The following is a 27,697-nucleotide window of genomic DNA, read 5'->3' as shown; positions in this document are numbered from 1 at the left end:
TCGTTCTCATAAACCCTGTGGTATCCACAACGTGACTAGATGGGATAGAAAATACTAGATTTTCAGTAAAGCTGAATTGCTGTCTAATAATTACAATCTCTGTGAAACTATATACTCTCTGTCACATGTGTAATATATCACAGAATTTCACTAAGATATTCTATAATACTAAAATGTAACTCTGATCATTTGCATATCAATAAATCACTACCTTAAAGTAGTCATTCCACGTATGTTTTTTATACAAAATCAGAAACAAAATTTGTAGAAACAGGGACTTTATATGAACTTATTTGCATTGAAGTTCTACCTTTTTAATCAGAAACAAAATTTGTAGAAACAGGGACTTTATATGAACTTATTTGCATTGAAGTTCTACCTTTTTACGAGCTCTTCAGTGGACTCGTGGCAACGTTAGAATTTCTACCTTTGTCTCATCTCATCCCGTTTTAATACAAAGTTAATTATGTAATTTCTAGAATGAAATTTAATAAGAATATTTTAATATATTTCTTATATAAGAGTGGGTTGGTATAGTTGGGGTTCGGGCTTGGGACTTGGATGCCTACTCCTTGGCTGTCACACATCTACTAGCTAATAATATTTATATAAAAAATAACTTACTTACTACTTATCATAATACCTATACGGTTTAACTTCCCACTTACGAAATGTAAACATTGCAACCTTTGGTTAATAATTATTCTTATTATGTAATTGACTTTATACAAATTATATTGTGATCGAACATTTAAATTATATACCATAATTGACTTGGGGTTGGGTTACAACCTGGAGAGGTCATTGTCAGACCAGTGCACATGTCATTACATAGCTCTATTTGGTTTTACAGAGCAACACTTGTCATATCGAATAGAAGTTTGATTTATGAACCTTATATTGTTTACATATTCGCTCTTGGTGAATGTCCAATCTTTTGATCAATGATTACTCACCCGTCCTTGTATCTCCATAACACATTAATTCGCTGCGGGTTCTTGGCCTAGGTGACAGTGCTTCATCGTTGGTGCTTTTATTGCGGTACTGCTCTGACTATGGCTTGGGATTCCCTCCAGAATCAAAAGCCTTAGGACATTTCATGGATCGGATGGATATGGTGAATCCTCTGGGTTCCATGCCTCCGGTTAGGTGTACTCTCCTTCTCATTTCTTCCTTGCGAGTTGTGGCTCCGGTGTTTGTTGTGGAGATTAATCTCCTTCTCTTTTCCTTCTAGCGAGCTGTGGCTCCGGCGTTTGCTGCAGAGTTTAATCTCCTTAAGCAGGTAATGGATTTTTTTTTCCAAGTTTTGAGAGTTGGATTGATAGTTTTGTGCTTATTTCTCTATCTGGTATACAATATCTAATGATTGGTTCTTTCCTCTATCAAGGTTCGGGTTTCATGGTGCTGCCTTCAACTGCGGAAAGTCTCCTCTGTCCAGCCTAACCCAGGTATAATGCTTTCCGGATGGCATTTCCTCCATTATGTTTTTTTGTCAGTTTTATTCTTTGGCTAAGGGCTCTAATCCCTGTCTTCTTGTTGGAATGGCAGAGTTCTACAGTGCCATGCCGAACGCTAGATGGAACCCTCGTTCAGATTTCGGTTCGCGGCAACCTCTGGGTATCTCGCACTACTAGGGTCCTCTGCTCAATAAAAAAAATGTTTAGGGTTTCAACCCAATGTTTAATCTTGTATGAACTGTTTACTATGACTGCTCAGATTTTTCTTTTAGACGTTCTCGGCCATTGAGAGTTTGTAATTAAAAGGGGTTTACGTGGCCTCTGGTCTTTTAAGTAGTTTTGATATGAAATGTTTTTGTCAGCCTGTAAATAGGCGATCTGGTCTTGAAAGATTATGTTGAGGATTTGGGGCATCTAAACCCTGGCCTTCTTGCTCGACCTGATATTGTTATATATTCTTGTTTAATGCAAATCTATCTTATTTATTTCATTTGGTTTACTTCTATATTGATACGAGAGGCAGCGTTCTCACCATTGTACCTCTACGTGGCTTAACTTTATTTAGCTTAAATTGTTGTGTATATGGATTCATACTGTTGTTGTCAGTTCTATTTCGACTACATGTTTTTGCAATAGTTAGTTTTTGAAGACAGAGGATTCCTCGGAGTCTTCTGTCAAGAATTCCTTCTGGTTCTTGAACGCTAATTCATTTATTCTCCTATACACTTTATCGTTTGTTTATAATGATGCTAGATTATGTCTGCAGTTTGTATAAGTTCATTTCCTTTATTAAAAATCTCGTTGTTCATTTGAATTCGAGCTAAGGGAAAAGGTTACTTGAGTATTCCCTTGGATATCTCAGGTTTTGGCAGCACCTGTACTCGGGCTTGCCCTTTTTCGTTTTGGTTTATACTTATTTGTATTATGAGATGATATAGGGGTTTAATCTACCGCCTTGGCCATTTCTGTCAGTAAGCTTGCATTTCTTTATTACCAAGATCATATGCATGGCAATCTCTATTAATGAGGCGTTTAATGTTTTAGATGGTACTTCACTCATTTTTCTACCGATAATTAATAATGTCCTCAATCTTTTTCAGGCTTTCTAGTAAAGGATTACAGTATACTGGCTATGGTCTTGGTCCTTAACCATACTAAAGATTTACTTACCTCTGCATGTAATGTCTATTAGAATAGTTTTATGATATCATAGAAAATTATCTAGACAATTTCCTAATTTGTATGAACGTTTAGTATGCATAAATTGTAACAATACATAGGATAAAGATCTAGCAATTTAAACATAAGAATATATATCAATACACAGGATAAATGTCTAGCAATTAAACAGAAGATTTCTTCCACTTATCTGGACCGTTGTTTCCCAGATTCTTTTCTATGTCAGTCCACAACCAGACCTTGCCTCTGGTTTCTTTTCCTCCCAACCTTGAGACTATTATGCCAAATAGTCTCCCCCCGAGCTATTCCTGTGTACAGGAACCTCTTTCTACGAGAACTCACAGTCTCACTGCTATCTGGTCCAAACCAGACATAGCCACATAAAAACTGCCTGACCCTTCAGCACAGATTTTTCCTCTCTTCTTTTATTTTCCCCTATCTCAGATACCCTTATCCTCTTGATCTTCTTGAATAAATCCTCAAGAAATCAGTTAGGAATAGGTAACTATTTCTCAAACTGATTAATAAGTAAAAATAGTATTTACTGATAATTGTTGCTTTATTTTCAAAAATAATTAAATTCCAGAAATAGTTTCTTATAACTAAGAAAATAAATAGTTTGTTTGATCTGCAGTAAAATAAAATATTTACATGATCTGGGGATATCACATCTCCCCCCCTTAAGATGTAACATTGTCCCGATGTTTTCTCTCTAAAAACAAATCCGGAAAGGTCTCCTTCATAACCTGCTCATCTTCCCAGGTGGCCTCTTCCGGCCCATAGTGCTGCCATTGCAATTTAACCTGGGTGATAACTCGTTTCCGCAGCGTTACTTCTCTCTGATCAAGTATACCCAGAGGTTCAACCAGGAACTCACCTTCCGGTTCGACCTACACATATCAACAAAACAATTCAAGTCATCAATTAGCTTGCTTAATAAATCTCTATTAAAAGAGAAATTTCTTAAATATTTTTACCTGAATGTCTTGCCAATTGATTACGTGTTTAGGATCATAAATGTATTTCTTAAGTAGAGAAACATGAAAGACATTGTGCACACGAATGTGGCTGGGTAAGGCCAGCTGGTAAGCCACCGGTCCGATTCGAGCTAAAATTTGGAAAGGCCAGCAAAATCGGGGTGCTAGCTTAGCACATCCGGTCCATTGCAAGGTGCTCTTCTTCGCTCGTACTCGAATGTACACATGATCTCCTACTTGGAATTCCCGGAAGCTTCTTTTCCAATCAACAAAGTTCTTTTGTCGGTCCTGAGCAGCTTTCAAATTAGCTCATACCTTTTTCACCATCCCCTCCATTTCTTCTAACATATCAGGTCCTAACATCAATTTGTCTTCTAGTCCACTCCAACTCAAGGGTGTTCTGCACTTACGTCTGTATAACACTTCAAAAGGACTCATCTGTAATGATGTATGGTACCCATTGTTATAGGCAAATTCTACCAAGTGCAGGTAGTCCTCCCATTTTGATGGTTGTTGCATTACATAAGTTCGCAACATGTCTTCAACTACTTGATTTACTCGCTCCGTTTGTCGATGATAAGCGGTGTTGAAGTGTAATTGTGTACCCAAACCTTCAAAAAGGGCCTTCCAAAAGGTAGATGTGAATTTCACATCATGGTCGGAAATGATCATTTTGGGTATTCCATGCAATTTAAAAATGTTTTGCATAAAAATGTTAGCAATCTGCACTGCTTTATAAGTTGACTGAACTGGTATGAAATGAGCAGATTTGCTCAATTTGTCCACTACCACCATGATGGAGTCATTTTGCTTCCCTGACTTAAGCAATCCGGTAATGAAATTGATGGATATGGTTTCCCATTTCCATTCAAGAATAGGCAGACGGTGAAGTAATCCCGTTGGGTGTTGGTGTTCAGCGTTTATTTGTTGGCACTCCAAGCATTTGGCTAAATATTCTACTACCTCTTTCTTCATACCAAGCCATAAAAATTCCTTTCTAAGGGTAGAAATCATTTTCTGGTATCCGGGGTGGCCTGCATAAGGAATCTTATGAAATTCCTCTAAAATTAAATTCTTAAGATGTATCTGGTTAGGCACATATAACCTTTTCCTATAAATCAGCAATTCTTCTGAATTTACCTCATATCCTAATTGTTGTTCATGGTTGTTCGGAATTTTTGCTTGCTGCCATAATTGTTTGTATACCAAATCTTGCATGGCTATTTCACGACTATGCTCATAAAAAGTTGTTTGTGATTCACTGAAAGAAATTTCATATAAACAATTTACCTTGCGGGTCAAGGCTTCTGCAACCCAGCTTTCTTTACCTTTCAAATGTTTAATTTCGAAATCGAATTCACTTAGGAAGTCTGCCCAACGAGCTTGCCTAGCATTTAAAGTGGGTTGTCTGAAGTAGTTTGTTAGACTATGATGATCAGTCATTAGCAGAAATTTCTTACCCATTAAGTAATGCCACCACATCTTTAAGGCATGAATCACCGCTGTTAGTTCTAAATCATATGTCAAATACTTTTGTTCATACTCGTTAAGCTTTCTTGACTCCTAGGCAACAACCCTGCCTTCTTGCATTAATACGCCGCCTACACCCTCCTTGCTAACATCAGTACGGACCACGTACTCTTTATTGGGATCAGCAATGCTCAAAATGGGTACGGTGGTAAGCAGATGTTTGAGCTGATCAAAGCTCCTTTGACAGTGGGGAGTCCATCTAAAGGCTTTCCCTTTCTTCTACAAGAGAGGTAATAGAATATGTCACTCTAGAAAAACCTTCTACAAATCGTCTATAATATCCAGCTAGACCCATAAATGATCTTATGTCAGCTACATCTTTTGGTACCGACCATTCCATGATGGTTCTTATTTTCTCTAGGTCTATTGCGATTCCATTCTTGGTGATGACATGTCCCAAGTACTGGATTTGTTCCTTAAAGAAATCACACTTGTTGTATTTGGCATACAGTTGGTGCTCTCTTAGGACTTGTAGAACAATACGGAGATGCTCCTTATGTTCTTCTATGCTCCAAGAGTAGATCAGTATGTCATCAATAAAGATTAATACAAACTTGTCTAAGTATTGATGAAATATATTGTTCATGAGACACATGAAGGTTGTTGGGGCATTAGTCAATCCAAAGGCATAACTACGAACTCGTAATGTCCATAACGAGTTCTGAATGTTGTTTTTGCTATATCCTCCTCCTTTATCCGGATTTGATGATAACCTGAGCGGAGATCGATCTTTGAGAATACAGTTGCACCCTTTACCTGGTCAAATAACTCATCTATACGGGGTAGAGGGTATTTATTTTTAATGGTCAGCTTGTTTAATTGACGGTAATCCATGCACATTCGCAATGTTCCGTCCTTTTTCTTAACAAAGAGCACTGGGGCTCCCCAAGGGGACACACTGGGTCGCATGTACTTTTTATCAAGTAACTCTTGTAGCTGCATCTTCAATTTAGTTAGATACGAGATGCTCATGCGGTAAAGGGCTCGGGAGACTGGGGCAGCTCCCGGAATTAGCTCAATGGTGAAATCGATGTCTCTTTTTGGGGGTAGGCCAGGGATTTCATCGGGGAATACATCTGGAAAATTTTGTACCACTGGTATGTTTTCAAATGAGACAGATTTGTCTTTAGATTCAGTGTAACCTACTTGTGTTGCATAAATTTGGCAGCGTTTTCTGATACATTTCGCTAATTGGGATGCTGTTATAGGTCTTATTTGTAGAGGTTTTTGAATACCTTGAATTTCTTGTCTTTCTCCTTTCTCATCCCGATAATTAATGGTTTTGGTTTTACAGTTAATAAGGGACCAGTGCTTTTCCAACCAGTCCATGCCTATAAGAATGTCGTATGACCCCAGGGGTAACACATTCAGATCTGCCATGATAGACTGATTAGCTAATAATAGAGGGAAATTATTAACTTTGGCCAAAACTCTTCTTTTTGCTCCTGTGGCTAGCTGTACTAACCAAGGATTTTTAAACTTAACAGTTTGTAATTTACATTGTTCCACTATCTTGGGGCTAATATAACTCAAGGTAGCCCCGGGATCAATTAAAATAGATATAGTGCGGTCAAAAACTTTACCTTCAAATTCAACCATGGTTGGCTGAAATTCTGCTTGGTGATCTTCAAGGGCAGCATTAATTTTAGGAATTCTTCTTGCCACTTCTCCCACGGTAGATGCTTCTTATATCTGCAAAATTTGATCAGCTCCCCTGCGGTGTGCATAGTTTTTGATGTAATGTGGGCCTTTGCATCCCCAACATTGTATAGGTGGTCTGTTAGTTATATCTGCTTCAGTTTTGCCAGCTTGCTCATTCATCCTAGTTTCGCCTGGTAATTTAAATCTGAGCTGATTCCTATTCATATTCCGATTAGTTTGACCTTTAAATAATCCTTTGTTGCCTGTGCCCTTATTTCCTTTATGGTTGGGAACAAATTTACTCCCTTTTTTGTCAGCACACCTCTTACTCATATCTCCCTTTGGTTTGTTATGTTGATAACAAATCCGTGCCTTATGAATAACTTCGTCCATGGTTTTTGGGTTGTCAAACTCCACCCGCTATTTCATGAATAGCAAAAAACTGCCTTTTCTTCGCGTATGTAAGGGACATACTAAAGTAATGGTGTAAATTTGGTTATGAACTCATACATGGACATTTGACCCAGTAGGAGATCATGAAACTCCTTTGCTTTTTCGTCATAAAATCTTTTTGTTAGATATTTTTCCTTGAAATATCTCTAAAAATTTTCCCAGGTTATACTTTGTTCACTAACTCCACGAACTATCTTTACTTCCTCACACAATAATTTAGCTTTCCCTTGTAACTGGAAGATAGCCAAACGAGCCTTTAGATTATGGTCGTACTCATACAGCGGGAAATATTTGTTCATGTTGATGAGCCATGCTTCCACCGCCTCTCCCTGTTCGCCATCAAAGAGAGGAGGCTTAATTTTCCTAAACTCCCCTTGAAGCTCCAATTTTTGCCTTTTCTATGTCTTGTGATTTGACACATTATCTGATTCTTCGTCGTGATTTTCTTCACCACCCTCTGTTTCCATATTCTCAGTTCAAAACTCTTGCCCCCCTGTCATATTCCCGTGTTCTGAGCTAGGAGCTAATGGTCGATGATTTTGTCTATCAGATAAACTCTTCATAATTTTCCCCTACTCCTGCATCAATCTCTCATTGTCTGTTCGTAGTCGGGCCATTTCATCCTTTAATTCATGTACAGTCACCGTAATACCTAGATTGGTATTTCTCGACTCATCGCCCAGCTGCACCCAAACTTCAGGGTTGCCCTCTTGAAATGATGTTGGCCATGTTCCCATTATGGACCTGTGTGGTAGATTCCCAGCTTTCCTCATGTTGTCTACCCTTTTCTTCCTACATGCATATCACAAAGTTTGTTATTTCTTTATTCCATAGGTCTCAGTTTGGCAACCCGAGTCGCTCTCATACCATATGTCACACATCTACTAGCTAATAATATTCATATAAAAAAAAAAACGTATTTACTACTTACCACAATACCCATACGGTTTAACTTCCCACTTATGAAATGTAAACATTGCAACCCTTCGTTAATAATTATTCTCATTATGTATTGACTTTATACAAATTATAATGTGATCGAACGTTTAAATCATATAACATAATTGACTTGGGGTTAGGTTACAACCTAGAGAGGTCGTTGTCAGACCAGTCCACATGTCATTACATAGCTCCATTTGGTTTTACATAGCAACACTTGTCCTATCGAATAGAAGTTATTTATGAACCTTATATTGTTTACATATTCGCTCTCGGTGAATGTCCAATCTTCTAATCAATAATTACTCACCCGTCCTTGCGATATCCATATCACATTAATTGGTTGCGGATTACTCGGCCTAGGTGACAGTGCTTCCTCGCTGGTGCTTTTATTGCGGTACTGCTCTAACTATGGCTTGGGATTCCCTCCAGAATCAACGGCCTCTGGACATTTCAAGGATCGGATAGATATGGTGAATCCTCGGGGTTCTATGCCTCCGGTTAGGTGTACTCTCCTTCTCATTTCTTCCTTGCGAGTTATGGCTCCAACGTTTGCTATGGAGATTAATCTCCTTCTCTTTTCCTTCCGACGAGCTGTGGCTACGGCATTTGCTGTAGAGTTTAATCACCTTAAGCAGGTAATGGGTTTTTTCAAGTTTTGAGAGTTGGATTCATAATTCTATGCTTATTTCTCTATTTAGTATATAATATCTAATGATTGGTTCTTTCCTCTATCAAGGGTCAGGTTTCATGGCGCTGCCTTCAACTGCGAAAAGTCTCCTCTGTCCAGCCTAACCCAGGTATAATGCTTTCTAGATGGCGTTTCCTCCATTATGTTTTTTTGTCAGTTTTATTCTTTGGCTAAGGGCTCTAATCCCTGTCTTCTTGTTGGAATGGCAGAGTTCTGCAGTGCCATGGCGAAGGCTGGATGGAACCCTCATTCAGATTTCGGTTCGCGGCAACCTCCGGGTATCTCGCACTACTAGGGTGCTCTGCTCAATAAAAAAAATGTTTAGGGCTTCAACCCAATGTTTTAATCTTGTATGAACTGCTTAGTATGACTGCTCAAATTTTTCTTTTAAACATTCTCTCCATTGAGAGTTTGTAATTAAAAGGGGTTTATGTGGCCTCTGGTCTTTTAAGTAGTTTTGATATGAAATGTTTATGTCAACCTGTAAATAAGCGATTTGGTCTTAAAAGATTCTGTTGAGGGTTTGGGGAAACTGAACCCTGGCCTTCCTGCTCGCCCTGATATTGTTATACATTCATGTTTAATGCAAATCAATCTTATTTATTTCATTCGGTTTACTTATATATTGATACGAGAGGCAACATTCTCACCACTCTACCCCTACGTGGGTTAACTTTATTTAGCTTAAATTGTCATGTATATGGATTCATACTTTTGTTTCCAGTGCTATTCCAACTACACATTTTTGCAATAGTTAGTTTTTGAAGACAGAGGATTCCTCGGAGTCTTCTGTCAAGAATTCCTTCTGGTTCTTGAACGCTAATTCATTTATTCTCCTATACACTTTATCGCTTGTTTATAATGATGCTAGATTATGTCTACAGCTTGTATAAGTTCATTTCCTTTATTAAAAATCTCATTGTTCATTTGAATTCGAGCTAAGGGAAAAGGGTACCTGAGTATTCCCTTGGATATCTCAAGCTTTGGCAGAACCTGTACTCGAGCTTGCCCTTTTTCGTTTTGGTTTATACTTATCTGTATTATGAGATGATATAGGGGTTTAATCTACCACCTTGGCCATTTCTGTCAATAAGCTTGCATTTCTTTATTTTTTTTTTACAATGTCGGCTACTCATATATTAGAAAAACTTTCTGAAGTAAGATCTAGTACATAGCGAGGAAAAGTATGAGAACTGAGGCACAAAACAGGGTACGCAGACCCATTATCCTCAAAGTTTCTCTTAATTGAACACAAAACAGTAAACAAGCGGCTATACTGCCTTACATAAGAACCTCCTAACCAAGCAAATTTGCAATGCATAAAATCAAGGGTAATGAGGAGTGACCGAGTCTTCCTTCCGGGCGCTGGCTCTAGTCGAATTTTCTGCATGTTGGCTCTCAGTGAGGGTGCGCAGATGATCTATAACCGCCTCCATGTGGATACAGCGATCTTTTAGATCTTCAATTTCCCTTTTCCTTTTTTCCAACTTCTTTCTTTTGGAATTTCTATCCGCATGGTAATCTTCTGTTAGTTCCTTCACCTGAGCTATAAGGCTGTTGATCATTACGGTGTGTGCCTTACACATATTGCATTCTTTGTTATTGAAAATGTTCCTCATAGGGTCTTTGATCTGGGCCTGGTTGGAGGTCTGGCCTTGCTGACCCGCCATTGGAGTGACCTGAGGGAAGAAAGGAGCGTGCGTGCTTTTGAAGAGGAGCGCGGGGCCGCGGAGGAGCTGAGGATTTAGGAGGAGGCGAGAGGGCCTTTCACACTTCTGGAAGTCACTGCTGAAGGAACAAGAGCGACTGTTAGATAAAAACAAATTCACATAGAACTGAAACTGTCTTACCCCAGGATCTGAACCGATGACAAGAATCCTTGAAGAGGAGAGTGCTTCCAAACTGCACCAAGAACTGGCTGTAGAAGCTCGATCACTGACTGAGGAAAGGTTATGGAGCTGTCCACTATTTGTAGGTGAAGGGAGGTTCTGCGCGCTGATGGATCGGGACTGAGTATGCTCGAGGATAGATTGAAAACGATCAAGGGCCATGATTACCCTTTTGACAGTCTGAGTGCGAGAGGTATGGGCTTTGCTGAAGACGCCAAGAGAGCCTGCCTTGGAAGGACAAGGAGTCACGCGAGCTGTTCGGTCGATGAGAGATTTAGAGGCCCGAGGTTGAGAGGCTCTGTCATTGAGCCGGTTTGTGCAGCTTTGGGATTTAGAGAGAGATACGATAAGATGGCTCTGATGCCTGAAATGACTTCTCCCCTGGTAAGGGACGGCGGCGGGCTTGTAGTTACGGGATATCCTTGACATAGTATGAGTTATTCTCTCTGACCTGGCCGATACTCCTTCTGACCGCTTGGTTTGCTTGCTGATCTGCCTCCTTGTTGAAATTCCTGAGGATGTGATTGAAAGTAACTTCTCCTAACACTCTAACATTCTCCATGATTCGATTCTTAATATTGTTGAGGGCCAGTTGTTTGAAATCTCTCCCTGTACTCATGGCAGATATTATAATAGCTGAATCTCCTAAGATGAGTAGGTTCTGAAGGCCGAGTTTCTTTGCAATGAGAGAGCCCAAAAGGAGGCCATAGGCCTCGGCTTTGTTATTGGACATTTGGCCTAATCCCCATTCAAAGGAGACCATAGTGATCCCCTGCTCATCCTTAATGATCCCACCTGCCCCAGCTTGACCCGGGTTCTGTTTTGAGGCTCCATCAAAATACAGGGTAGGCCTTTTTTGATTTCTTATCCAATTACTAATTTCTTCTTCGGTGCCACGGAGCTTCCAGTTCTGACTGCCATTCCTCTCTCTGTTACCTACAAAAGGTCTTGGAGTAAGATTGAATTTTCCCAACCAGTCCTTGAGCCTTTCATCCTCGACCTCCAGGTCTTTCTTAGAAACCCCTAATGCTTCGAAAGATTCAGCAATGAGGGCAATAGTTTTAGCCACGATGCCTGAAATGGAAGTCTTTTGGTTATTGAAAATGCACTTATTGCGTGCATTCCAGATTTGCCAACTCAGATTTGCGGGGATGCTGTTCCAGATCCTGTGCACTATGTGGTTACCTTTTTTGGGTTGATATAGTCTTTTGTCCCAGTTTTTATGGAGGGTCGAGATCTGAGGAGGGAGGGCTTCTGAAGAGATAGCACCAGAGAGGAGGTGCCAACAAGCTTTAGAAGTCGGGCACTCAACAAAGAGATGAGTGATGGTTTCTTCTGCTGACCTGCAAAGACAACACATAGAAGGCCCCTGGATACCTCGCTTCCTGAGGTTCTCGGCAGTTAGGATTTTACCATGGAGAAGGGTCCAATTGAATAATTTGACCTTTGGGAGGCATTCAGGGCGCCATGCAGCTTTGTACAGGGGCCAATTGTTTACCACAGAGATGTCCTGGAGGGCTTTGTATCCTTCAAGCTTGCATTTCTTTATTACCAAGATCATATGTATGGCAATCTTTGTTAATGAGGCGTTTAATGTTTTAGATGGTACTTCACTCATTTTTCTACCGATAATTAATAATGTCCTCAACCTTTTTCAGTCTTTCTAGGAAAGGATTACAATACACTGGCTATGGTCTTGGTCTTTAACCATACTGAAGATTTACTTACCTCTGCATGTAATGTCTATTAGAATCGTCTTATGATATCACAAAAAATTATCTAGACAGTTTCCTAATTTGTATGAATGTTTAGTATGCATAAATCGTAACAATACATAGGATAAAGACCTAGCAATTTAAACATAAGAATATATATCAATAGTCAGGATAAATATCTAGCAATTAAATAGAAGATTTCTTCCACTTATCTGGATCGTTGTTTCCCAGATTCTTTTCTATGGCAGTCCACAACCAGAACTTGCCTCTGGTTTCTTTTCCTCCCAACCTTGAGACTATTACGCCAAAAGTCTCCCCCCGAGTTGTTCTTATGTTCGGAACCTCCTTCTACAAGAACTCATAGTCTCCCTATTATCTAGTCCAAACCAGACATAGCCACATAAAACCTGCATGACCCTTCAGCACAGATTTTTCCTCTCTTCTTTTATTTTCCTCGATCTCAGATACCCTTATCCTCTTGATCCTTTTGAATAAATCCTCAAGAAATCAGTTAGGAACAGGTAACTGTTTTTCAAACTGATTAATAAGTAAAAATAGCATTTACGAATAATTGTTGCTTTATTTTAAAAAATAATTAAACAGTTTCTTATAACTAAGAAAATAAATAGTTTGTTTGATCTGCACTAAAATAAAATATTTACATGATCTAGGGATATCACATTCGCCTTATGGTTTGTGTTGCCTGCCTTTTTTCCATTTGGTTCGAGTTTGTTGTGGACGTCACTTGGATCCCTAATTGCTTTCGTCTTCTGGTTTGTGTTGCCTGCCTTCTTCCGCCCGGTTCGAGTTTGTTGTGGAAGTTACCATTGCCTTTGGTGTTTGCTGGGCGTTTTGTTGGGGGATTTTTCTTCGTTGTCAATTATGTTTCTCTCTGTTGGTGTTGTCCTCAGTGGCATGTTTTTCCGTGATTGGGCGTTGGTGAGTTGTTGTGGTTTCTGTCCACTCCCCTGGGTTTTCTGTCGTCAATTTCTTCTCTTCTGCAAGCATCTGCCTTCGTCCTTAGTGTTGTGGTCTTTCTTTGGATGGGCTCTGCAGTTGGTGTGGCGTGGTTTGCTCATGGCTTCGTGGTTCCTGTCACTACCTAGAAGGTGTTTTGGACAATTCAAAGCCCTTTTCTAGGTTTCCACCCTTGAAAATGCTCGGTACCCTTTGGATTTTATTTTTGGGCCTTTGCACCCTGTTTGTTTATATTATTTTGGACTGTTCACGGCTTGTTTGTTCTGGGGTGTTTCGGCCCTATTGTTTTCGGTATAGCTTGGGGTTTGGGGTGGTCTCCCGAGGTTATCTTGTAATTTTAGTTTCTATATAATGGATATTGCTTTTTTTGTGACAGTGTAATGAGGTTTTATTTCTGAATGTGTTTCTATATATACAAAATGTAACTTTGTTCTTTCTTTTGAATGAATAAAATTGAAGTAGCTTAAACAAACCAAAAAACAAAAAAAAAAGAGGTTTGAGAAAGATATTAAGAAAAACATTTGACTTTCATTTTATAACTATTCATAATATCTTTCGGGAAAAGATAAAATAACAAATTTTCATTATAAACTTTTTTTTACTATCTTTCCAAGATTTTTTATTATTCTTTTCAACTTCATATTTTTATACGATAATTTTTTTTATTTATTATGGAAATTTAAAGAAAGGTAGATATTATTAAAACATTGTCAATAAGGATAAATAGAGATATAAAAAAATCTTATACTTAAAGGGGAATATTATATATTTAAGGCATGTGAGATAGCTCTAAGTGCCATGCATCGTCCATATCACCTTTAAAGGTGAAATTGATTAGGTAAATAAAAAAAATAAGAGAGTTAAGTTTAGGTTACTCTTTTATGATGTAATTTAAATTTTTTCATGGGCAAAAATCTAACCATGTTAAGAGTTGGTTTGGCCCAAGCCAAGTGCGATTTCCAAGTGATTGTGATGACTTAGATACTCATAGATTTTGGTTTATCAAGACAAAAGTTAAACTTGCAATCATCTTAAGACTCACACAACTTAGCAAACAAAACGATATATATATTGAAAATTATATTTAAAGAATATATATATATATAAAGAGTGTTTATAATTTTGTAGTCTAGTCGGGTCTTGGATAGGTGCCTTGTTAAGGCACTCATGTTAAGTCACTGGCCCTAATACAACTTGAGTGGGCTTAATGGTTAACGACATGTGTTTCCTCCTAATAGGTCATAGGTTCAAAAGCCTTGTTAAGGCACTCATGTTAAGTCATTGGTCCTGTGCCTTGTTAAGGCACTCATGTTAAGTCACCGGCCCTAATACAACTTGAGTGGGCTTAATGGTTAACAACATGTGTTTCAATAGGTCACAGGTTCAAAACCAGAGAGGGGTAGAGTATGTATGCTTTCGTAGACTTAGCAGTGAAATAGTTGCAACCTTCGTAAACTTAGCAGTCAAATCATTACAACCTTCTAGACTTAGCGAGTATGTATGCCTTTGTAGACTTAGCAGTCAAATCGTTGCGGGGAGGTGGGCCCCTTGTCCCACAAACAAGGCGGTCTCAGACACCAATTTGGTGTTTGGCTTGGCTGTGACCTTAAAGTTGGATAATAATAATAATAATAATTCTTGGATATGACCATGATGTAGCTTCACCAATGCCTGAAATACAAAACCAAAAAAAAAAAAAAATATATATATATATATATATATAGATATATATATAGTAGTCTAATGGTTAAAAGATTTTGTTTTTCTTGACAATTTTTTGTCAATTTTGGTTGAAATCTGGTAGGAATTTCTTGCAATCTTAAGTGATGTAATCTACAAAAAATCTAGTGCCCCTTGCCCCTTGTTGTAATTCAGAGATTTTTCTTTTCAAAAAATCTAAAATTATGAATGTTTGAATCGATTTCTAATAATGGAAATGGATTCAACACCCTTAAGAACCCCTTAAACACCTAAAATTATGAAACTTGACAAAGATAACCTGAAAAAAAAAATTATTAAACTAATACACATTAAGAAAAAAAACAAAGAACCGAAAACAAAACATGTTCAGGTTAAATCTTTAATGGAAACAAGAATTAAAGATAGATAGATTGCGGGAGTGTGTTTTTTCCCCGGATTTTATTTACCGGCTTGCTTTGTACAGAAGAAGAAAGACAAGTATCTAAAAAAACATGTTCACTGTAAACTTTCTAATGGAACAAGGATTCAAGATAAATCTTCAATTGAAGCGTGAAAGAGCGAGAAGAGGATGAGCATGCCTATCGTTTCTTCAGTGGCAGGGTTAGTGACTGGGAGGCGTTTTCCTTTGAGAGGGGTTCTCCATTCGCCGCCTATGAAAAGCTGCCGAACGGGTACTTTGCTCGCCATGACAGTCCAATCCCCAGGAGCCGAAGCAGAGAGTAGATCAGATCTAAAACTATGATGAGAAATTCCTCTGCTGCACTGTGTATGTACTTGAATGAAAGAAGCAACTAAGCGCAATTCTGGATAGGTTTTACGCTTAAAGATTCCTCTGCTGGAGTGTGTATAGGATATAATGGAATGAAAGAAGCGATTAAGCGCAATTCTGGATAGGTTGGCGTCCGAATCTCTCAGATTCGGTGCGTACAGAAGTTTTAAATGGACGTACGTCTGAAATTCAGTGGTGGCGGTGTGGCTTTTGTTTTCCATCAGTTCTCATGGCGAAGTGGGTTTGAAAGTAATCTTAAAAAAAGTATTGGCAGAGGTGGGAAAGGTCAGGAATAAAATTTTAATAAGCTTTTCTTGATCTGTTTTACTCAATTCTTATATCAAACTTTTTGGAGTGGGGTTGAAAGAGATCTTAAAGAAAAGATTATTGGCGCGAGTGGGAAAGGTCAGAATATAATTTAATAAGCTTTTCTGGATCTGTTTTCCTCAATTCTCATATCAAAGTTGGAAGGAGATAATAAATAAAGTTTATTGCGAGAGGTAGGAAACATATTAAGAAAAGTTTATTGGGGAAGGTGGAGATATAAGTTTATTCTTTTATTTTATGAAATTTTTTTTAATATTTTAGTATTTATGTGATTTTGATAAACAAGTTTTTTTATTTTTTTTAGGTTGGTAAGTTTATTAGGTGTAGTTTAATTAGTAAACATAATGATATAAAGTATTATGTAAATAATAAGATTTAAAATTCAATTTTTTATGGATCGACTATTTGTTCTTTCATTTATTTGGGTTTAATTCCAAGGGACATGATTGCTCCATTGTGATAAGGTCGAAGAGTAGGTGTCCTCGCCCATGTAACTTTTGAGTCATAAAGTATTGCCATATCTAGGTTTGTTCTCTCCCATCTACTCGGGTTCAATTCCAAGGGACGTGATTGGCCCATTATCATAACGTTGAAGATTAGGTGCCCTCACCCACATGATGTCTCGCCTCTTTCTAAGTCATAAGATATTGGCATATCTAGGTTTGTTCTCTCCCACCTACTCGAGTTCAATTCCGATGGGACATGATTGGCCCATTGTCATAAGGTTGAAGAGTAGGTGTCCCCACCCACATGATGTCTCGTCTCTTTCTGAGTCATAAGGTATTGGTATATCTAGGTTTGTCCACTCCCATCTAGCCGAGTTTAATTCCAATGGGACATGATTGGTCCATTGTCATAAGGTCAAAGAGTAGGTGCCACCACCCACATCATGTCTCGCCTCTTTCTAAGTCACAAGGTATTGACATATCTAGGTTTGTTCACTACCATCTACTCGGGTTCAATTCAAAGGCACATAATTAGCCCATTGTCATATTGTCGAAGAGTAAGTGTCCCTACCCACATGATGTCTTGCCTTTTTCTAAGACATAAGGTATTGGTGTATCTAAGTTTGTTCTCTCCCATATATTGTTGGAGGATGTAATTAGATTTGGTATTCATAATGACTTTTGTAATCATAACATTGTATATTTTATATAAAAAGAGAAAAATAATTTTTATTTATTCAAGCATGGGCTTCATGCTCAAATTCTAGGTCAAAGCATGTTCTTCATGCTTCTAGGACTTGTTGAGTCAACAAAATTATTTGTGTCATGTATTTTACTCCTATTTGGACTTGTTGTAACAAAAGAAAATCATTATGTTTTAGTCTAGAAAGTCATTTTGTCCTCCATGACCAAGTCGGCCTTGCCAAGGAAAAGTAGACCTAGAAGAGGCTTATTCGACCTCCTGAGAAGTGTATTTATAAGATGAGGCTTCGACTCATTTGGAGAAACTTCATAAGTTCGATCTGAAGCAAGACAAGAAGGCATTTTAAGAGCAAAAGTCAAGGAGAAAAGGAGAAGTTAAAAGTGAAGAAAGAAAACCTAAAATTTTGATCTTTTCTACCCACATGTGCGAGAGAATTAGGGTTTTTGTGCAAGTTGTAGTTCTGAATTGCAAAACTGAAGTTGCAGGGTCAAAGCTTTGACAGGAGCAGATTTTGGAGAGTTTGACCTTCATTGACTTTGATAGAATTTGACTTGTTTGGAAGAGATCTTATTGGAGGGTTGACTTGGTGCTTAGAAGGAATCTTGAATTTGGTCTTTGGGTCTTGGAGGTCTCACTTTGATTTGATTCCATAAGAAGAGAAGTAATCATCATGGGTTTTCCCCTTGGATGGATTTTGCCATGGCTTAGAGCCTATATCTTGTGTTCTTGAAATTATATTGCCAGTAAATTTAGGTGAAAAAGACTATTTCTTCTATAAGTTGGACTTCAAGATTACATTAGTAGAACAACTCATGCAAATTTGAAGAGGGAAAACTTTCTGTGTAAGTGAGTGCAACCCTTAGCCGTGTACTAGGCAAGAGAATGATGAGACACCAATATTTTATAATTTTTTTTAATAAATTAAAACTAAGAAGAGAAATAAGAAACTGAAACAATTCATACACCTTCTATATTATCCATTAGATTATATATTAAATGAAAAATATTTTTAAATTATCAAATCTAAATTATTCATAATTAAAAATTTGATATTCTTCAAACCCAATTCCATTATAAACTACAATATAATTATTAATTCAATATATTTCCATTTTAATACTAGTTTTATAAACTTAAACCAAGTAACTCTTTTACCCTTTTCTATTTTGAAACCAAGTATCTGGATTTATGTCACTTAAATGTTTGTTCTTCAAAGGTCTAATATATCAGTTCCCATAATAATAATAATAGTTACATGGGAACAATGATGTTTAAAAATTCTCGTTCATTGTGAAATACGTTTAAGAAAGAAAGAAAGAAATTATTTTAACGTCCACGAGGCTAAAGATAGCCTATGGGACAGATTGCTTCTTCATCTGCTTGATGTATTTGGCCCTTTTTTGTGAAGCTTCACAATAAATGCTCTCAGCTTCTCGACAAACCCCTCGCTAAATAGATTATCCCAAGAGCTCGCTGCCAGCATATCTACATAACTTTCCCTGTTGTCTTTGAAGGCCTCACAATCTAAAATGAAATGTTTTTTTGTTTCTACTTTTTCGGAAGAACAAAAGATGCATACCCTTTCCTCCCACACTTCCTTTGCCCTTTTCCAACGCCCTGTTTCACAACGGAGTTGATGAGAATTAGTCCTTAACTGAGCAATAAGAATTTTGGCTCTCTAAATGATATTGACCTCTATGTATGCTTTTGGTTGATGATTATGAGTGGGATTAAACACTTCAATATAGTAATTTTTCTTTCTTCCTAGCTCCTTATCCCAAGTACGTTTGTGGAACTTTTCCATAACAAAAGCTTTTATCTCTTTGCTGTTTATGGGACATGCGTTCAAGCAAATACCCCATTTACTAAACCATTTGTTATTTTGTTGCATCCAAGTTTTTTTGCTCTTGCACAATCTATCATTAAAGACAACCTTAGGCCATCTACCATCTTCCATTTGCTCAATTTTTTTTAAATACCTTATGACTCACACCATAGCAATTGCTTCAATAGGAGCAGTCCCTGTTTCACTTAACAAGATATCATAAGGAACTGCACTTTTCATCTTAAATTTGTTTGTAATCAAACGCTTCTGAATTTTCTCAATTTGTCTCCACTGCATGTCGGAGGTACTGCTAGCCCACAGTTCACAACCATAGAGAATCATCGGAATCACTAGAAGCCCAAAAAGAGTTTGAGTGGTCTTCCAGTCCCATAACTTTGCCTCTCTACACCTATTTTGAAAAGCATAAAATGCTTTATAAAGCAAAAGAACTTTATGTTGAATGTTAAATTATAAATCTGATTCGGCTATCCTAATTAAACAGTGAACTTGATGGTAAATATATATTAAAAAGTCAAATCAATCTTCAAATAATAAAATAAAATAAAAATATAATTTATTGAATAATCTAATTTATCATTTAAAATAATAGAAATATAATGTATAGAGATAGAGATATTTAGAATTCTAATTTTTACTTATGGCAATTTTACCAATATACCATGGTGTATAATTTTCAAGTTAAAGGTAGAAACAAATATAAAGTTATTTGATCTAATAATGAGAAAATCAACGTTTTAGCTTTAGATTCTAGTGATTTCTTTTGCATTAAAAATTTTTAAGTTTAAAACATTTAAATTTTTATTTAAAGAATATATTAGCCCAGATAAATTTGAGGAAAGGTTTGCACCTCGAGAGATTTGATCTCTCTGACTGCTTGATAGATCTAGGGTTATGATAGATCTCGGTTGGTTTCAGTTGTGTGCGGTCATACAAAATTTGTTGAACATCTAATTATTTTTATCATTTTAAATATGCTAAATATGTCTAGGATTAATTTGGTCAATTTAATTTTAACTTGGCTTAGTTATTGCTGAGATGAGAGAGATTGTTAGTAACTTGAATGATGCAAAATGATGAAATAAAAATTTTAAGTGCAAAGTGACAATGTAACAATGTCGAATGTTAGAAAATGTGAATAATAAGAATATATTCAATTACAAACAACATTCATTGCGACCAATTTGAAACTATTTTATTCTATTATTCTCATTGTCACACCTATTGGTTGTTTTTTATTACTGCGTTTGAATGCAAAGTGATTAACAATGTTGAATGATGGAAAATGGGGATAATAAGAATGTAGCTAATTACAAATGGTTTACAGTTTCATAAAGAAGATATTAAAATATCGCGTTTGAATGCAAAGTGATTAACAATGTTGAATGATGGAAAATGGGGATAATAAGAATGTAGCTAATTACAAATAGTTTATAGTTTCAGGAAGAAGATATTTCAGGTAAGTGAACATTTTATTTAGGATGAAAATTCAAGTATTGTAATTATGGTTGAATTATTGTAACACAGAAGTCAATTCACGTCATGAATAATGTTTATGTGCTTACACTGAGAGAGAATGTGTATTTTTTGGGGGGAAATAGAGATATAGATGGGGGGGAGAGAGAGGGAAGAAGAGAGAGGAAAAAATAGGGAGGGAGGAAGAGAGAGATAGATAAATAGATATGGAGAAAGGGTGTGTATGTTTTGGGGGTGAGATAGAGAGATAAAGAAGGAGAGACAATGGGAGATAGAGATATATATGGGGGGTGGGGTGGCGGTCATAGATGTTCTTACACTGAAATCAATGCACACTATAAATTTAACTACTTTGAAATTAATGTACATCATATATCTAGTTGCATCAAATCAGAAATCAACATGTGTATGTTTTGGGGGTGAGATAGAGAGATAAAGGAGAGACAATGGGAGATAGAGATATATACGGAGGGGGCAGAGATGTGCTTACATTGAAATCAATGCACACTATTAATCTAATTACTTTGAAATTAATGTACATCATACATCTAGTTGCATCAAATCAGAAATCAACATCTACACTGAAATCAATGCATCTAGTGCAAACAATCAAATAGGATTAGAAATCAACATCTACACTAAAATCAATGCATCTAGTGCAAACAATCAAATAGGATTAAAAATCAACATCTACACTAAAATCAATGCATTTACTGCAAGAAATCAAATAGGATTAGAGATCAATATCTACATTGAAACCAATGCATCCAATGCAAGCAATCAAATAGGAGTAGAATCAACATCTACATTGAAATCAATGCATCTAGTGCAAGGTATTAAATAGGATTAAAAATCGATATCTACACTGAAATAAATGCATCTAGTGCAAGCGATCATATAGGATTAGAAATCAATATCTACACTGAAACCAATGCATCCAATGCAAGCAATCAAATAGGAGTAGAAATCAACATCTACACTGAAATCAATGCATCTAGTATAAGGTATTAAATAGGATTAGAAATCGACATCTATACTGAAATCAATGCATCTAGTGAAAGCGATCAAATAGGATTAGAAATCAATATCTACACTGAAACCAATGCATCTAGTGCAAGCAATCAAATAGGAGTAGAAATCAACATCTACACTGAAATTAATGCATCTAGTGTAAGGTATTAAATAGGATTAGAAATCGACATCTACACTGAAATCAATGCATCTAGTGCAAGTGATCAAATAGGATTAGAAATCAACAACTACACTGAAATCAATACATCTATTTTAGTGAAAAACCAAAATATTCATGACTTTCTAAATCTAACTTCTATGTCTGTATTTGTCTTTATGTGTCTCTTTCTTCTTCCCTCTCTCTCAACCTTCCATTCTATGTCTATCTCCCTCCCTCTATCCTTCTCTCCCCCCCCTCCCTCTCTCCTCTGTCTCCCTATCCACCTCTCCCTCCCTTTCTCTATCTTTCTCTTATTTCAACTCCCCCTTGCCATCTATTTATACCTCCCTCCATCTATCCTTATTTGTATCTCTATCTCAGCCCCCTAAACACATATCACTCTCTCTCTCTCTCTCTCTCTCTCTCTATAGATATATATATATATATATAGAGAGAGAGAGAGAGAGAGAGAGAGTATGCAATATGTATATATATATATATATATACATCTTGCATACTCTCTCTCTCTCTCTCTCTATATATATATATATATATATAGAGAGAGAGAGAGAGAGAGTATGCAAGATGTATATATATATATATATATATATATATATATATATATATATATATCTTTATCTCTCCCTCCCTCTTCCTCTCCTCTCTCTCTCCCTCCTTCTTCCTCTCTCTCTCTCTCCATTTCTATCTCTCTTCCTCCCTCCCTCTCTTTGCCTCTCTCTTCTGCCCTCTCTCCCCCCTCCATTTATATCTCTATCTCCCCTTGTCTTTCCTTCTCACCACCAAAACATACACACTCTCTCTTCATATCTCTCTCTTTCTCTCCTCTCCCCCTCGCCCTCTCTCTATCTCTCCCTTTTCACTCCCTCTCCTGCTCCACCTTTATCTCTCTATGTTTTTCTTCCCCGTCCAACTCCATCTCTCTCTCCTCTCTCCCTTTCTCTCCCACCTCCCTCTATCTCTGCCCCCCCCCCCCCCATGACTCTCTCTCTCTCTCTCTCTCTCTCCACCCTCCAACTCTGTCACTATATCCCTCTCTCTCTCTCTTTCTCACTCTCCCCCCTCCATATCTATGTTTCCCTATCTCTCTCTTCCCCTTCTTTCCCTATCTATATCCTCTCCTTTTCTCTCCCTTCCCTTGTCTCCTCTCTTCCTCATTCCATCTTCATCTCTCCCTTATCACTCCCTCTCTCTCTCCACATCTATCTCTCAATGTCCTTTGTTCTTCCCTCCCTCTCTTCACCCCTTCCAACTTCATCTCTCTCTCCCCTTCTCTCTCCTCTCTCTCAAGTCCACTCTCTTTTCTGTCCTCTCTCCCCCTTTCTCTCCCACCTCCCGCTGTCTCTCCCTCCCCATCACACACACACTCTCTCTTTCCACCCAAAAACTTTGTCACTATCTCCCTCTCTCTCTCCTTCTCACTCTCCCCCTCTCCCCCATCCATATCTATGCCTCCCTATTGCTCTCTTCCCCTTCTTTCCCTATCTCTATCCTCTCCTTTTCTCTCCCTTTCCTTGTCTCCTCTCTCCCTCATTCCATCTTCATCTCTCCCTTATCACTCCCTCTCTCTCTCCACCTCTATCTCTCAATGTCTTTGTTCTTCCCTCCCTCTCTTCCCCCCTTCAAATCCATCTCTCTCTCCCTCCCTCTCTCCTCTTCTCTCCCCCCTCCTCTCTCTCTTCCTTCCTCTCTCTCCCTATCTCTCCCACCTCTATGTCTCTCTCCCCAAATATATTCTCCTTCCATCTCTCTCTCTCTCTCTCTCTCTTAAATATGATCTCATTGTATTTTATTTAAGAAAGTATCTAAATTAGAAAAAACATAATTGGTTGTAAAATATTAAACCTATATTTTGGATCAATCATGTCAAAGAAAATACAATAATAAAAAACTTAAAAGAATCATGTACTATCTTTCCTCTATCATTGTTAGTCACTTTTATTTCTCTCTTTGCTGGGAGCTTTGGTTAAAATCCATCTATCCTAGTTCTTTATAATATTATTTATATTATATAAATTTCATATTTGTATATATAACAGTATTCTCGTTTTTAATTTGTTAAAACCTGGGTTTCTAAATTCTTCACGTGCAAATTTTTTATGAGCCGACATTATTTAAATGTTTTGTATAATTTATTTAATTTTTCGATTTTTAATTTCTTTTTTCTTTGGTCGACATAAGCAAAATTTCAACTTTGATGATCGACGGACAACGTTACACATCATACTAGGCTGTAGAATGAGCCTCGACTAAAAAATGTTATATTGTAAAATATTTTGATTTTAAAATCAGCAATGGCTTTTGGGCATGGGGTATTGATAAGACAATGGCCATGGTATTGGCCCATGGTATTATAACAAAATAATTAAAAGCCTAGATCCATAACATAATAATCAAAAGCCTAGACAGCCCATGGTATTAGCCCATGATATTATGATGTTTCCCCTCCTTTCCCTCTCTCCCTCCCTCTCTCTATCTTTCTCTTTGGGCATTGGCCCATGGTATTGTAAAAAATCTCATTTAGAAGTTAAGAATATCCATGGTAAATATTCATGATTAAAAATCTTGTTATATTGTAAATATTAAATTTTTATTGGCTTATTAATTAAATTTAAAGATGGTTATGCAATCATTATTTTAATTTATATTGTAAAATGGATGTTAATTTATAAGTACTATTTATGTGTTATATATTTTAATGTGATATGTATATTATACTTTCTTTTAGCTAAAAAATTGTTCTAAATTTTATTAATAAGAAACAAAATTACAATATAAAAAAAAAAAGTGAATTTAAAAAATATCTCACATCTCACATCTCAAAATTAATATCTCACATCTAACGCCTACACATCTAGCATCTAACATCTAACATCTCATATCTAATGCTCACACATCCACCATATACTGAGCTCCACCCTATACTAAGCTATAGAGCGCCTCTCCACGCAAAGATCACAAAGAATGATGAACAATTAGATTTTTTGTTTTTGCTAAACTTGGAAATGTCTATTCTATTTTCATATAGACTTTTCTCACACTTATTAACAAGGTGATACTTATAATGTTGTATTTCGAAACTTTTTATGATTTTTGATTAGATAGCAAAATAAACTCTTACATGTGGAGTGATTAGAATTGCATGTACATCTAGTAAAGCCTTAGTAGTACAACAAAATCAAGGCCCCAAATATCTAAAGAATTTGCACCCCCACAACAACAAACAAAACAAGGATCCCAATCTTTCTTAGCCAACTTCTAATTCCAATTGTGATAAGCGAACTTGTTGGACACACAATCATTTGATATTTTGTGTTAATTATAAATTTGTAAATAATGGAAAATGAGGAGTCATATGTGGATAAGAAGAGTCACTCAACCTCTTAATATGAAACCAAAGGCCGCAAAATTTGTCTTATATACCTATTACTCATTAATGTGGAATCATCCGAGTTTGGAGTTACACCTCTACTTAACATTGATCCAAGATCAATGATGTTTTCATAATTGCATGGAAGAGCATTTAAAAACCATATATACAAACACTTAAAGAAGAAATAACATAAAGGAGACCATAAAGACAATGCACACAATGTTTGATAACATAGTTCATCCAATGTGGATTATGTCTCCAGGCCTTGCTTCAATAGTGGGGAGGCCTCTTCATTTATCTCAACAAAAATGAAAATAAGTACATGGAAAAATACATCATTATACCTCCAATCCTGGGAGTGACATGAAAATGGGCTGCTTAGATCTAGTAACAGACAACACCAGCGAAATCCTCTCAAAATTCTAAGTAATTTGAGTATAAACTTGACTGTATTCCACCACACTCAAATCTGGCCCCTTAAAGAATCTTTTAGATTCCACAACAAATTCTATGAGAATATTTTGGGAATATTACCCTAGAATACTCCTCTTGTAACAATGTGCGCTCTTGGTTCCGCATGTACGAGGTTCCCTACATCTTGGTTCCAAAAGGTCGGGTTCCTCCATTCGCGGCCTACTGGTCTCCTCCTCCTGACTCTCAGCTTTCCTTGGGTTTAAGTATGTGTGATCGACAAACAAATCAATGAACGGGCCATTGGCCCATATGTTACTAGTACTATGTTAAGTGGTTGGTTGGGTGGTGGTCACAGGTTCCAACCACGCAGACCCCCAACCATTGTTTATATATATATATATATATATATATATATATATATATATATATATATATCTATGTATGTATGTATATATATATATATATAACATAACAAAACCATCATCATAACCATTGACATATAACCGTTATATTGTTTATAAATACAACACATATTAAACTTTTAGAATATATGTTGGACCGTATCCACTGAATGTTGAATGCGTCCACCAGTTGGTTGGTTGGGGGCCAACTTGGCTACCAGTTTGGTGCCACATGGCACCATTGGGTTGGGCCACGAATCTGGTGCTAAATTTGTCGGACCTTTGGCGAATTTGACTGTTAATTTGGATAGATTGCCAAATTTGGTGATGCCCCAAATTTACATGGCACCAACTAAATTCTATCTTTTAGCCAAGTTTGACTCGAACTTTGAATGAGCATAACTTTCACATATGAACTAAGAATAAGGCGTCGTTTACGCCGTTGGATTCCTTAGGACGAGATATTCAAGTTGGTCTTGGTTTTATTGAGATTCAATGACTTTGATTTTTGGGCCTTTAGGGATCTTCCTGGATCATTCCTCCCCATTGGAGGACTTTTGGTTCTCCAAAAGTATAAACAATATCTACGATTTGATGTATTCCCCCATTTCTTGACATGCATAACAAATATATATGATAGACCACACTTTCCTTTCCTTCACCTTTGTACTTCAAAACCATAGTGATGAAACTAACAACTATATCCATATGCAAATTGATAGCTGCCAATGCATGTACAACTTGCAAGATTTCAAGCAAGACCATACTTGCCAAGAGTTTATAAAACACTCATGGTCAAGTTTTACAATAGAACCCATACCCTTTTCTATCCAACTAAAGGCAAAAATATCATTATGTTGCATATTCAAGTGATGTTATACACTTCATCACTTTTACAAGTTTTTTCCCATCTATGGGGTCTTTACAAAGGTAACATGTCATTTATAATGGTGACCATGCTCAACTACTTAAAAAGGCTACCCATCTCTTACCTAACCATGCTAATGGGATTTCTTCCTGTAGTTGACTTCCTTGTTGAATTGCTTCATTAGTAAGTTCCTTCACAGGTGCTTTCATATGCTCTTGGTACTTCTTTGGTTGGGTGTAGCTTTGGATGGAGCTTTCAACATATGGATTTCTGATGTCCACCCTTGTTGCAATGGTTTTTCTTCCTCCATAATTTCTTGACCTTCATTTGTCTCTCCTTCCTGGGCGACATAACCTTCCTTGAATGACTGTCTTTGGTGTAGCTTTGGCAAGGCGAATTTTACTTATCTCTTCCTTTGAAATTATCACCATCAACGGAAGGTTGCAATATCCTCTCAACATCATGCATTGTATCAAACTTGTCGCTTGAATCCTCTCATGTCTCGTGGGTTTGGAGAGTCTTTTATCGTTGGTCTTAGAACTTCCTCCAAATTCCCCTCTAGCATAGCCCAATCTTTCATATCGAGCTAGTTCCACCACTTGGATGGGATTCACAATGCCCTGGCCATTAACTCCTAGGCCCTTTCCTTCATATCCCATCTTCTTCATTAGATTTGAACCAATGCCCTTAGTGTGCCTTTCAAATGCACCAGAATCATCATCATAATGAGAACATGAA

The 27,697-nt window shown here is 37.1% G+C and overlaps 1 protein-coding gene across 2 annotated transcripts in view; it reads right to left on the bottom strand.

Moving 5' to 3' along the window:
* The window catches only part of LOC149207665 (aminoaldehyde dehydrogenase ALDH10A9, peroxisomal-like), a 247,041-nt gene extending 230,886 nt beyond the window's left edge, over window positions 1-16,155 (bottom strand). Inside the window, exon 1 of one of the 2 annotated variants that reach the window (XM_089395820.1) lies at window positions 15,729-16,155. In XM_089395820.1, the coding sequence (XP_089251946.1) occupies window positions 15,729-16,140 (412 nt within the window). In that variant the 5' untranslated portion in view covers window positions 16,141-16,155. The remainder of the gene's footprint in view (window positions 1-15,728) is intronic. The other variant, XM_089395821.1, reaches the window with a different exon arrangement.
* Between the last annotated feature and the right edge of the window lie 11,542 nt (window positions 16,156-27,697).

Source organism: Pinus tabuliformis, chromosome 1_2, assembly GCF_031772625.1.
Source record: "Pinus tabuliformis cultivar Carrire ecotype Pingquan chromosome 1_2, CPIR1, whole genome shotgun sequence".
In the NCBI taxonomy this organism is placed as follows: Eukaryota; Viridiplantae; Streptophyta; class Pinopsida; order Pinales; family Pinaceae; genus Pinus; species Pinus tabuliformis.
Note: the sequence above shows the minus strand (reverse complement) of the source record. Positions and strands in the feature narration are given on the sequence as shown.